The 12,986-nt window shown below is 39.8% G+C and overlaps 1 protein-coding gene across 3 annotated transcripts in view; it reads right to left on the bottom strand.

Moving 5' to 3' along the window:
* NAV2 (neuron navigator 2) overlaps positions 1-12,986 on the bottom strand; it is a 235,825-nt gene that overhangs the window by 85,362 nt on the left and 137,477 nt on the right. For all 3 annotated transcript variants that reach the window (XM_075427329.1, XM_075427330.1, XM_075427331.1), the window contains one exon: positions 6,084-6,206. In XM_075427329.1, the coding sequence (XP_075283444.1) occupies positions 6,084-6,206 (123 nt within the window). The remainder of the gene's footprint in view (positions 1-6,083; positions 6,207-12,986) is intronic.

Genomic DNA, 12,986 nt, shown 5'->3' with positions numbered 1-12,986 from the left:
CTCCTCAAAACTCTTTCTAGCCCTCAAACGACCCCCAGCCTCACTAAATTGACTGTTGTAAGCAAACACTTAGCTGACCATCATGCACTAAGTAGAATTAGACCAAGTATGTGCGTGGAATAAAGTAAAAAAAAAAAAAAAAGTATTACTGTGCCCACTAAAGGATTTCACATGCACGCCACAAAAAGTTGAGAAGAACCTGGTCACCCAAGGGGGCAATTCTCACACCTCCACTCCACCTCTGACCTCCTCCTCCTCATCTTCAAGGGAGTTCTATACAGGATCTTCAAAGAATAAACCAGTGTATTAAAATTATAACTCTGGTGGATATTAAAAAACATAGATTCAACAAAGAGCCAGACTTTACAGCCTGTAATAGTTCGCTCCCCCTCCCCAGTTAACCCCTCCACATTACGTGGGTGATAAATCACCCATCTCCCTCTCTTCTGCAGCACACAAACATCACATCACGCCATTCCTTGCTAAACCTTCCTCTGCTTTGTAGGCGTTGTCTGTCTCTAACAGTCTAAACTACTAATACAGCCTGGTAAATTTAGAGCAACTGTTCTTCAGCTTGTATTTAGTAATGAAAATTCCTGCTTCTGTTTTAGACCTGAAGAACAGCTTACATGTCCAGAAGTTTGTCATTTTTAGCCCACCAAAACAGATCTGCTAAAAGACATGGCTTCCCTTGACTAACCTTGCTTGTTTGAAAGTAGAATATCTTGTTTTTTCCTTTTGGTACTGCTAATTTCAGCCCTCAGGTGTAGCTGCTATACCTTTGCTTTCAACTACTATTTGTTGCTTAACTTTACAATTGCTTTATGTAACCTAAAACCACTTTGGATTACAGCTTGTACAAAGATTCCTTGGAAAATAAAAGTATATGGTATTGTGATTTTAATCAGCAGATCCCAAGGCCATAAACTTGAAAGAATCTTTGCAATGTGAATTTCCCTGTTTCTGTGACTCCATTTTCAAGATAAATGTGGGATCTTTCAAAGGCAGAGATAGGTATCTCAGGGTACCAAGGTACAACTTGCATACTTCGAAGCAGCAGTATTTTTAATCACTTCATCATAAAATCCAAACAGATGGTCAAGCAGAGGAGAAGATCTGTTAGGCATGAATAACCTCATCAGTCCTGGGACTTTGCTGTTAAGCAACTACCCATGGGCTTATATTTACAAACTGCAGTGACTCACAGCACAGATTACAGACAGCAATGAATGCTCCCATGATGGCACTTTATTTACTTTATCATCTACTTTATCTTTAAACAATTTAGAGACTTTTAAATTATTTGCTAGAAAATTATGCTTAGTTAGTATATAGGATCCTTACATAGTAGTGGTTCACCATCCTAGCAAAGAAAAAAAACGGGAGAAGTAGAACTTATAAGTTATTTTAATTGCAACAGCTGAATGCAAGTACAATTGCCAGGGCTTTCTGGAAGTGAAGGAACTGTGAACTGACAGCATGAAATCTTCCTGGTAGAGTGCTTGGCTCTTCCTCAGCTGAGATCTCCTGAGGTCTGCGGATGACTTCAATGGATATAGTCACTCTTTCTCCTGACAGAAAGGACATCCTCCCTCCACAAAACTATTCACATAAAATACCAGATGAATCTCCCTGCAAGTTCATTTACTGTGAAACTCCACAAACACTTATGTCAACACTCCCGAGGGAGCGTTTCCGGAAGCAGAAGATGCTGTCAGGAAAGGAGATGATGGGAATTCCACTGCCATTACAATATAGGAGAATCTACTTCTACGTATTTTTACAACAGTTGGGTTCATCTGAAGTTTAAGATATAACCCAGTCATGTTTTAACATTCTAAGACAAAGACTATCCAGTAGTCTATGTTTCTCTACGTGTCTACTCTAGATAAATTTTCTCCGGTTTTCTCCTTTTCTTATGCATCATGCTACCAATGCTAGAGTAGCAAAACTACAGTAATGATGAGCTGGGTAGTAACGGGGTAGTGTTGCAACGCATAGTTTCTGTGAATGGAGGACTTAACTTCTCATCTGCAAAGCCAGGAATTGCAGATATCTTCATTTAATTTTAGCTGCACTGTCTCAGTTAAGAGGAAAAACTGAAAATACATGCTCAGGACCTAAAGCTGTTTTATGCTACTACAAAACTATATAAAAGAATATCTTAACAAAAATTTCACACACACCCCCCCCCCCCCATATTGTAACGTTTTTCCTTTGTCTACAATAAGGTAGCACCTAAAAAGAAGAAAATCTGATGCAGCTTCTTATGCGATACCCATCAGGACCATGGCTATAATTCTGTTTTCAGTGGAATTTGCCTCCTTCCAAAAGCAGTGACATGTCCTCCTCTCCCCGCTTTTCAGAACAGGCCAATATTGTCCCCAACTTGAACACTTGCTTCAACTTGCTTTTCAGCTCATCTGAAGTGCAATCCAGGTTCCCATGGTCATGAGGGCAGACCAACAATCCCCCTGCAGCATGGAACACTAACCTGTCTTTTTAGTAATCTCATCACCGTAGCAGGATTCAAGAAACTAAATTGCAGTTAGTGAATTTAAACATACTCCAGTCTAAGACTTTTACTCCACAAATGAATGTGAAGCATTGTCTACTACTTGAGCCAAGAGACATACAAATAACCTTAATCACTTTTTATAAAATGCAAAATAACAGCAAAATGCTACTCTTCAGCTATTTTTGAAAGCCATAATTTTCACCATTTGTAGAATCACTATAAAGCATAGCATCTGAAAAAATCTGCTCTCAATGACATTCTTATTAATAGTGATATATCCGTGCTCTCCACAGAACATACTCTGGCTTTCTGCTCAGTTTCTCCTTCATTTCCAATTCTTTCTTCCTGTCTATCTCCTCTCCTGGTTCCACATTCTCCTCTGGGATTAGCCACAAATCTTGCCAAAAGCAGAAAACGCTTCTGAAATGCTACCAACTGCCAGAAGCCAGCTTCAGTTCCAAGTCCTTCTGAGAGTTAAACTGAATACGGTCTTGTTTTTAACTAGAGTGTGACAAGACTGTCATTGTAGTAATCATAGATCCAAACCACGATACAGAAACACTCCTGAACAACAGGTTCAATGCTGGAGCTGTGTTTTACCTACAGTCCACCAATGTTGTAGCTGTTGGAAGTACCAAGACAATGTAATCTATCTGATGAGATAGGTCCTTACAGTTGGAAGCTGGAAAGACCTTTTTATGCCTTTTTATGCAAAGACCTGTAATTCATGCCACCTCAAAATAAATTGTAAAAGTGAAACAATCCAAGTTAATCATGCTAGGAAGTAGTTATTTAAGTACTTCATCACTGATGATTTAAAAAAAGTCCTACTGATATTTCCCCAATAACAGCATCAAAGTCACTCTTGATAAGCTCACATTCATTAACACGGTCTCCCGTCCTTGGGGGGTTGGACTAGATGACCCACAGAGGTCCCTTCCAAGCCCTAACATTCTGTGTGATTCCTTTTCACAAGCATATGATAAGTCAGCACAGGTCAATTATCTAAATAACAGGTTTAGAAGTAAGCACTTACAGAAAGATTTACTCAAATCTAAGTTTCAAGTATCTCCCCTCTTATCTATATGTATTCATAAACGCAAGTTACATCTATGAAAGTACGGGCAGAATTAAGTCTCAGACGAAGCAGCTGCACCTGACAATGTGAAATCAATTTAAATAACCAGATGGTACACACCATGTTCACATACATAAGACAGACAAAACCATAGGTGGCTAATTTGCAACCTTAAAAAAAAAATAATCACAAACTAAATAAAAAGGGATTTTTAATGCCTTTTTTCATTAAAAATACCTTTGTTCTATGCAAACACAAATTGTGTTGAAGTGAATAAATAAGCTCAGCTGTGTTGTGCAATGATTCCATTAACCTTGCAATCAAGCATTAAATTAAATTGCCTTGTTTGGATATCCCTGCGGCAGGGGAAAATGTACCTTCTAAAGTCTGTGCTTTATGTTACCAGAGCCAACGAGTAAAAGCTTCACAACTAAACTTCTACAATCAATAACACGAGAAACTAAACAAGTAAGCAAATTGCAAAAATTCCTCTGATAACTTTTTAATGATTAACCTTATACTCAAAGGTTCACAGCCTTTCACACTCATTCTCCCATGCATTCAATTAACATCTGCTTTGAACAAGTTAAATTTAATCTTCATACGTTTTCTAGGTGTACCAATAAAGCAACTCAGCACTCCTGCTTGCTGCCTCCATCCACGGAACGAAGAAGGTGATTCATTACTGCACCATTCCATTCAACTGCTTTCCCTTATGCCAGTTCTCACCCTGGAAAACTGCTGCTCAAACCAAGATGAATTTTTTATTTAAACTGCCCATCACGATCACCCAGCAACCAGAGGAGCTATTTCAAAACTGCTGCCATATTGTAAGAAAATTCAGATCTCCTCCATAAGGTGAGTAGGCTTGCATTATTAACAGAAAAGACTAAACAAAAACAACACATTATAATGTCACCAACCCTGGGACCAAGGGTATTTATTCTGAGATCCCATGTTGCAGCTAAATTGACAGCCAGAGTCACTACTGTGTGCAAAGTCCGTCCCCTCCATGTGAACTGAAAGAAGGATTATCAAAGCTTGAAACAACTGACATCAACCAGGGATTGCATTTCATTGTGTCACAATCCCATTCTAAGTGGAATATATTTAAACACACCAATAATCTCTCTTGTTGAGCGCATGTAATCGGTCCTCAAGTGCGGTGTCTTCACGGAAGGAGTTTAGCAAATAAAATGTGAGAGTAAGTCACATGCCAAGAAAAAGTGTTGTAAGCACGGAAAATATTGGACGGGGGAAGGAGCTGACGAGGAGGAACGTATGACTAGCTCTCCTGAAGGCTGACTGTTACTTCAACAATAATATAATTTATATTAGACCAATTCTGTGTTGTAAACAGACAGCTTCTCTTAATGTGGCAATGTTCAGAAGCCACAGACGAAGATGATACTTGATTAGTCTTCAGTTGCATCACCAGGTGGCAACGCCTTCACCCACGGTCAACCAGGAGCGAGTGCTGTTGGCTGAGTATGGGTTTCAAGCTGCAAATGTCAGAAACAGATACGAGCTCCTGAAAAATTCAGGCATATTTTACAACTGGAAAGCACATGTTGACTTAGTAATTGAAACTGAGCTGAGATTATCTAACAGGTTTTGGTTCTTTTGTTGAGATTTACCATCCTGCTTTTTACCAATATCAAGAGACCACTAAAGCAAATTTAGCATGGCTTTCTTTGGAAACAAGGCTAGATTCTCCATCGCTTGCATTTCCTGAGTAACCCAGACATCACTCTCAAAAAAGTATCAGTCACATCAAACTCAACTACATTCTGTCACAGGAAAGACTTGTCGATAACAAAACAAATTAAGAAGAAACTTTTAGTTCAGAAATTGGTTCAAACTTGTAACTCAAAATCCATGTTTTGCACTTAGAAGCCCCTCATGGAAGAAAAAGGATATGGTTCACTTCCTACATCAACAGTAACACTCATCAGGCTTTGGGTTTGGAAGGGAAAGAGGCAGCTATAGGCTGATGCCATTAAAAGCAAAAGTATTTAACCCATTTATCTCAACGCTAACAGAATATAGGTCTAATTACTGTCCATCCCGCTTCCTTTATCGCCACACTCCCATAAATTATGGATTTTTAGTCTCCTAATTCTTGATCTTTGGCCTTGACTGTTCACACTGAATCACTGGACTTGTAAGAATCAGTGGAAATGAGAAGAGAATCAGGTCTTTTTTATTTCAAACACTATTGAAATAGAAATTTTACATTTTCTTGTGTTGTGTCCCATCCACAAAAACCCAGATGAGATTTCAGCAAAGCAACCAGAAGACATAAAGTCAGTATTTATCCTGACACCTCTGTGAACATATAGCCTAAAATACTCTGGAGAAGCTTATATCCACATGTTCAGTATCTGCATTCCCAAAGCCATTTAATTTTGGAGATCTGATATGCATTAGACAGAGCGTAAATCAAATGCGCCATTACAGGCGAGCATTTGCTGGATGAGACCTTACCTGTCAGCATCTCCAAGTCCCAGGGAAGTATTACGCTGCATCGTCTCCCGCACCGCAGCCATGCCATCAGGCAGCCGGTTTAGCCGTCGAGTATAGAGGCCGAGACCACCATCGGTCATATACCTTTAAAACAGCAAAACAAAACATCAGGTTTAGTAAAAAAGTAAAACTTCTAGATACTGTTGTAGCTCCTGTCTTCTGCATACTTTTATCTGTACATTGCAATTTCCCCACTTTTAAGTTAAGAGTGTTACTTGGAAGATGAAGCAAGGAAAACTATTCTTGATTAGATCAGAGAGATCTAATCGTCCTCCGTTACATCTTGCACACTCTCTCATCAATAAGAATTGAATTTCAACAGAACTGTGACAAAGGAGGAATACTTAACTTTTATCAAGGATGCCTAGATGGAAGCAATTTAATATTTGTGAATGCTATCACTAATGATCCTTTCCTGTCCAAATAATGCACGGTTTGTACGGTCCTGAACTATTTTGTGTGAGCTAAAAGAACACGATGGAAATCTCAACCCTTTTACAAATTAACTGCAAAAATCACATTGAACTCATTCTAGATTTTGTCAATGATCCATGAACAATGAGTATCCCAAGATTTATTGTGAGAAATCAAAGTAGCAGCATGAACGAAAAGTTTTTTTCAACTTTATTTTGGCTCCTACTTTGTACTCTGTCTGCAATGTGACCTAAAGACATACACACTTCAGCGTTACTATTCTTATATATTAAGCAGTGCCAGGTACTTTACAAACTGCTAAGATAGCACATTTCTCACGTTCTAGTTTAGGCTAATGAAAAACGAATCTTCAATTGAACAGAGATGACACACAGTGGACAAGAATAGCTAGGTGTTGCTGACCACCAAGCACAGTTCCTCACAATAATGCAGGCTCTGTCATCCAGCATTTTTGATGAAATCTGTACCGACGCGGACGGCAATAGCCATCACGTAATGTAACCTCAGGATGTGGTGGCAAACAAGAAAAGAAAGTTTTAAAAACTGTACAACTACCCAGCAGTTTAGCTTATGAATATTTTAATACATTAATACAGAAATTAAGAAGTTACCCCAGTCTTCCCTTCTTGAATAGCTTCTCAGTGGAGCTGCCCTACATCAGTATCTCAGTAATGTTTTAAACCATGCCGTGGCGTTTCACGACAGTAGTCAGTAAACAAGTTCCAAGTGTCAAAATAAAACAGGAGGATTTTTCTCTTGGTTTAGCTTTATTTCTTAAAATATTTCTGACTACAGATACATACAAGCTAGCTTTAAACTAGCAAGCCAAGTCCCATTTGCCTCTCAAGAACCTGGCATGAAGTGAGCTCTGTGCTACCACCATCGGTTCATCAGCCCGGTTACACCTACGTGAGCAGCACCGACAGTTGTGTAAACACACCGTGAAGATTTTCACACACCTGAGACTGAAATAACTCTAACGACTCCAGTAACATGGCCACTGTCTCCGACATTCCACTGGACACGTAACATACCTTACTGAGTTGGGATTGTATCTTCTTAATCCTTTAGCTACTCTTAGCAAATTGACCGCAGTCCACAGAATAATATCCAGATACACAGGACACCTTCCTCTCCTTAACAAGGCACAGAGCTTCTTGCTGTGAGACACCCTCACACGCAGCAAGAAAGAACAGATGCTCCTAGCTGCAGCCAGCCATGCCTCTGCTGGTGAGATCTTACTGCAACAGAGGTACTTCACCCAAGTCAAACTCAATTATTACATTTATAAAAATGGGGTGGTAAAGAGTCAAGAAGCCTTGCACAGGCTCTGCTGGTTAGCGTTTCAGTTAGATGTATAAATCTGTACGGGGCCTTCCTGGGAACAACAGAGGAGTCTCTGCAGGGCATCTAACTAAGAGGTTGCTAAGCCCGTGACGCCAGACCCAAGAGTATTCTCCGTTCAGCACATCTGCAGGGACACGATTCTCCAAACTCATAAACAAAGACATTAAAAAGCAAGCGGAGCAGTTGCACTGTAACCCATGTGGAATTCGCCTTAGGTCTTGCATTCTAACTTGTGTTTGACATAGTTTATAAATATTTTATCATGGAAGAATATTTTTTTCCTTAAGCTAGTAAAATAAAAGAAAGGGAAAGAAAAGCACAGTGGAGCTTAAGACCGTATTATACAAACACACAAACAGCATTTTAGAAAAACTTCTAACATACATACGCTAATTGGTTTATTGCAGATACTTGTCTGCACACGAAACCTGTTTCTGTATGAATATCTGTTGTACACGTACTGGAAAAAGCAGCTTTTGGCTTTGCTGTCAGATTTCTGGCATATGATTAGTCCTCTGATAAAAACGATCAACCACAGCTGAAACAGGTTCTTCTCCGTACTTCTTACTCAGAATACGTGAAATGAAATGTATCACTCTTAAAAGGGTTAGCCATGCTGAAATCAATGGAAAGCCTTTTCACCAGCATCAACAGATTTCATCCTCTATGTAGAAGCTCAGCAAGCGGATAGATTAGAATAATTCTGCAGTTGCATCAAACTGAAAACTAACAGTCAGATTCCCACTGGTTTTAAGCACTCGTAAATCTTACATAAGTCAACGGAAGCTGGATGCCTTTGGCATCTTTGACAACCAGATTGCGAGTTCTTCTAACCAAGACCCTGTAAAAAGCACAGACGTAGATGACAACTTCTACCCACTATACCAATGGAACAAGTTTCTTACACGCCAGAACAACACAAGATGGATTTTTTGTATTTTGCAACAGGTTTGTGTAATCACAGATTGAAAGTTTTAGATCTTTTTATTACACACAATGTCCTCTACCCCGGAATGTTTAATTCCAAAAAGATGCCAAAACCAATGATGCCGAAAGTCCTGCATGCAACAGTGAGGTGAAAGAAGGAAGGTACTAGTTTCTAAATTCTGTGAAAAACGCATTTACAATAAATACACTTTAAAATACATGAAAAAAAAAATTCTACTGTCCGTTGGTTAGCACAGAGGAGATTAAAAGTTACTGGTGCCACAAACACCCAGCCATTGCTTTCTTTTCCTTCCTCTCCATCCTTCCAAACTTAAAACTCTCTTGGCTCTCAGAAACCATCTTGCCTTTATGAATACTATGTTAGTATTGCTGCAGATTTTTGCTTTATGAGAAAGAAGACTATAATGCAGGTATACTTTTCTAAAGGCAATCTTACAAGGTTTTACTCGGGGAGAAATAAAACCACGAAATATTATCCTGCACGCATGTAATTCTAACAGTACTCAGTGGTATCTGAATTTCTTGCCCTGTCCTATGCAATACGGAATGCCAGGATACCATCCCCTCCTCTACAACCACCCCCTTGCAAGTCCAAACAATTGTATTCGGCCAGTCAGCGGTTAAGTGCCATTTCTTTGACTTTCATTATTCAAAAACATGACAAATTTGTACCAGGTGCCTTGCTAGATTCATGAATCGTAAGGACTCTGCAAGCACATTCAGTGCAAAAATAAGCGCTTCAAAGTATCTTTCTACCTGCCCCAAAATAAGAAAAAGTTTAAACATATGATCTGGGAAAAAGCGTAGTATCCAGACTCTGCGGCTTTTATACTGACAGGTAAATTCTACATGTTCAAAAAAATTAATAGCCCAGATGCTTTAGGGATGGTACCAACAGCCTCTGGGGAATGACTGCCTTTAATGAAGATGAATACAACAATAGTTAACGAACAGACAACGAGATGGTGACGATGCTGGTTAAAAGAAGGTACTAATCTTTTCAGGAATTCATGCTTAATACTCATCTCCATAGTTTCACTCTTCATCAGAAAAGAAACAAAATTAACCAAACTTCTCTGAATATGAAAAGACTCAGGTTAAACAAGAGCGGTATTATGCCCTTCTCGCACACAATTGGAATTTACAGCCCACTTTCCAGGTGACGCTTTTTTCCTATAAGAAAGTGGCTCCCTGCCCTGTATTACAGGCATAAAGTAATTTGCTTTGGAGTTCCCTGGACAACCTGGACCTTTAAACTTCTCTTTTCTTTAGCCAAATACACCCTTTCTGAGCCTCTGAAATATTGCATGCTGTAATAAGTCCTTCCAAGTGCAATATTTTTAGGGTACTTCTGATGCCGAAGTGATTTATTTCCCTTTCCTGAAAGGCACGCTGAGGAAACAGGAATGGGTTATGCCAGGGATCAGTAAAACACAGCGGCCCGAGTCACTTGACTTCTGTCCGCACTCCCTACTTACCACGGATACAGCCAACAGCACACCCACTTTCATGGTCTGACAACTCTACCACTTCATATATATTCATTTCACTCCTTGATGTAAGAATATGAATTTTCCAATTTTGAAAATAGATAACCAAACAACAAGCATTCTCTACTCAAGTATTAGGAGAAGAAGGAGTCGCAGATAAGTCAGCAGCACACAACAGACTGGGCAAGCCCACCCAGATCTCCTCAGCATGTGGCTCCGTAATCCCAAACCCACAAGCAGAAAAGCAGCAACGTGCCCTGAAACTGGAGCTGATTCTGGCAGCCCAGGTGCTCCTGCCTTCCTCTTGCTGCTTTTGACTCAAGGTTACTTTGAAAATAGCTGCCCAGGTGCCTCCTGGCAGAAGACTTGCCCAGCAACCCAATGCTTGAAACGTGAAGAAACAAAAAGCTTGTAGGAATCACAGCTTTTGGATTATCCCATGGATCAACATCCGCTTTGACACTCAAAAGTCTTCTCTTTTAGCCACAGCAATAACACTGTTCCCCTTCATGTTTTCCTCTGTATGTTTACTTTCACCAGGCTTCACCTGTCTCATCATTACAGGCAATTAAACAAGATCAAGAGGCTTAACAAGCTTTGAGTATCAAAGAAGGCGTCTAACCTTGCCAATCGCTAAAAAGTGCCAACAGCAGAAAATTCTCCCCTGCCGTTTCTGAAATATGATAAATGTGACCACAACGGCTCTGTTATTGCAACCAACCTGACTTAAAAAAGCAGTGTTAGCCCAACAGCAGGATGGGGACAACCCAAAACTTCTCAGGTTAGCACGAATTTGGTCTGCGTTTTCCACCGAAACATTGGAATTATCCCACATGATCTTTCCCCATGTTTGCCCCAAAAGTCTTTCCATCCATTCTTCTGGCCTGACGACTCTCCGTTACAATGCCCACCACATCGGCACGGTGCTTCATCTCTCTGACCAAAGGGTGCAGCATATCTTTCAGGTTGGGATTGCTAATGCAACGCCCAAATCCCCAACTTTAGACTCAAATATTACCTTTCAGGTTCCTAGAAGCACAAACCTATTGCTCATTTAAGCTAAAATATTAATTTTACATTTAAGGCAACCTATAATTTGCAAATAAACAGACTTTTACAAATGATCTGTATTATTTGCAATTAACAAACCAATGAATGAACTACGAATTGTTTTGAAGATGCTCAAACCTATATATGGAGTAAACCCAGCAAAAACAATAAATGACTTGCAGTCTCAAAAATCCTTCTGGGAAGCAGGAGAGACCTATTCCACTAATTGGTAAGGCAGGAAAAATGAGATTATGCAAAAACTTAGGAAGTCTATTTTAGTTTCATAGTTTACTTGGCGAAAACTCTCACCTGTAAATCACTCATAATAGGAACTGTAGCTGCTCATTCACACTGTCTAAAGCAGTCTAGTAGCAAAAAAAGTTCACCCCTGTTAACTACTTAATCCTCAGACCTTTTTCTGGGGAAAAAAAAAGAAAAAATCTACAGAAAGAGTGGCTTTGTGAAATCAATACTTTCCTGTTTGGAGAGGTATTGAGACTGCCTGGTACATGTGCCATTCAGCAACCATCAGATAACAATTTTTGGGCACTGCTGCTCAGGGTTAAATTTATTTCTACATGTCTTCTCAGCTGGGTCTCCCTTTAAAGAAGCCTGCAGGCTTGTTACTACAAAACCTGCATTTGCTAAGGGAAGGAATTCCAAGGAGAGTATAGCCTCTGAGGACTTCGGTGGCTGCTGGCTGTTGCTACGGGTCAAATCTCATATATGCCCCCACATCTGTTCCCTCCAGGGCACTGACTTCTCATTGAGCTTCTGAAGAAACCAGTTTCCTGGGGAATTAGGAGTCTTTGATAGATATAGTTTAAGAGAAACTGTCAGTATATAGAAGAAGAATTTTAGACTGAAAGAAAGCATCTTACATCACTGCATCCGTTCCTGTTTCAGAGGAGACTCTTCTAGAATATGATCCTCTTTCCAACACTCACTCACAACCTGTCTGCCCAACGCACCTTAAGCTTAAACTCACCTTCCCCTCAAGGAAGAGACTTGCTCCACTGCCATTTGTAAAATCCTTTTACAAATCTAGTCAGCCCATTCAAGATGACAACAGGGATTAGGCACTAAAAAGCATCCATTTAAGGTAACTGGACTTTCAAAAGCTATAGTAGAATAGGATTACTGACATATATTTTTATATTAACTATAAATATTCTATTTACTGTATTTTATGCTCTCCTTGCTTGCATCAATTTCTCCCCCTTTCTTTAGGCTGTTGATGAAAAGAAAGGACTGGTTAAAGTTTTACTTATTCCTCTTTGTCCACCTTGGAGTTGAATGGCTCTTCAGAAATGAATGGAACACTGTATCTTGAAGGAGAACTCTGGCTGTGGCAATGAGAAGCTTCACATGTCAATATTAACTATTAACTGCTGCCAAAGCAGGCTTCAAAGAAGCCAGGTGATTAAAATATGTACACGAAGATAGCAAGAGCTGAGAAAACGCCTGGGAAGAGACTAGGACAGCTCCTCCCCAGGTTGCACAGAGGAATTTGGGCAGTGACTCTGCAATGACTTTGCTAGGAGACATGAGGGGTTCATTAGAGCATTAGAACTTCACACGAATTAGAAGAATT

This window comes from Opisthocomus hoazin, chromosome 7 (genome assembly GCF_030867145.1).
Source record: "Opisthocomus hoazin isolate bOpiHoa1 chromosome 7, bOpiHoa1.hap1, whole genome shotgun sequence".
Taxonomy (NCBI): Eukaryota; Metazoa; Chordata; class Aves; order Opisthocomiformes; family Opisthocomidae; genus Opisthocomus; species Opisthocomus hoazin.
This window is presented reverse-complemented; position numbering and strand designations above follow the sequence as displayed.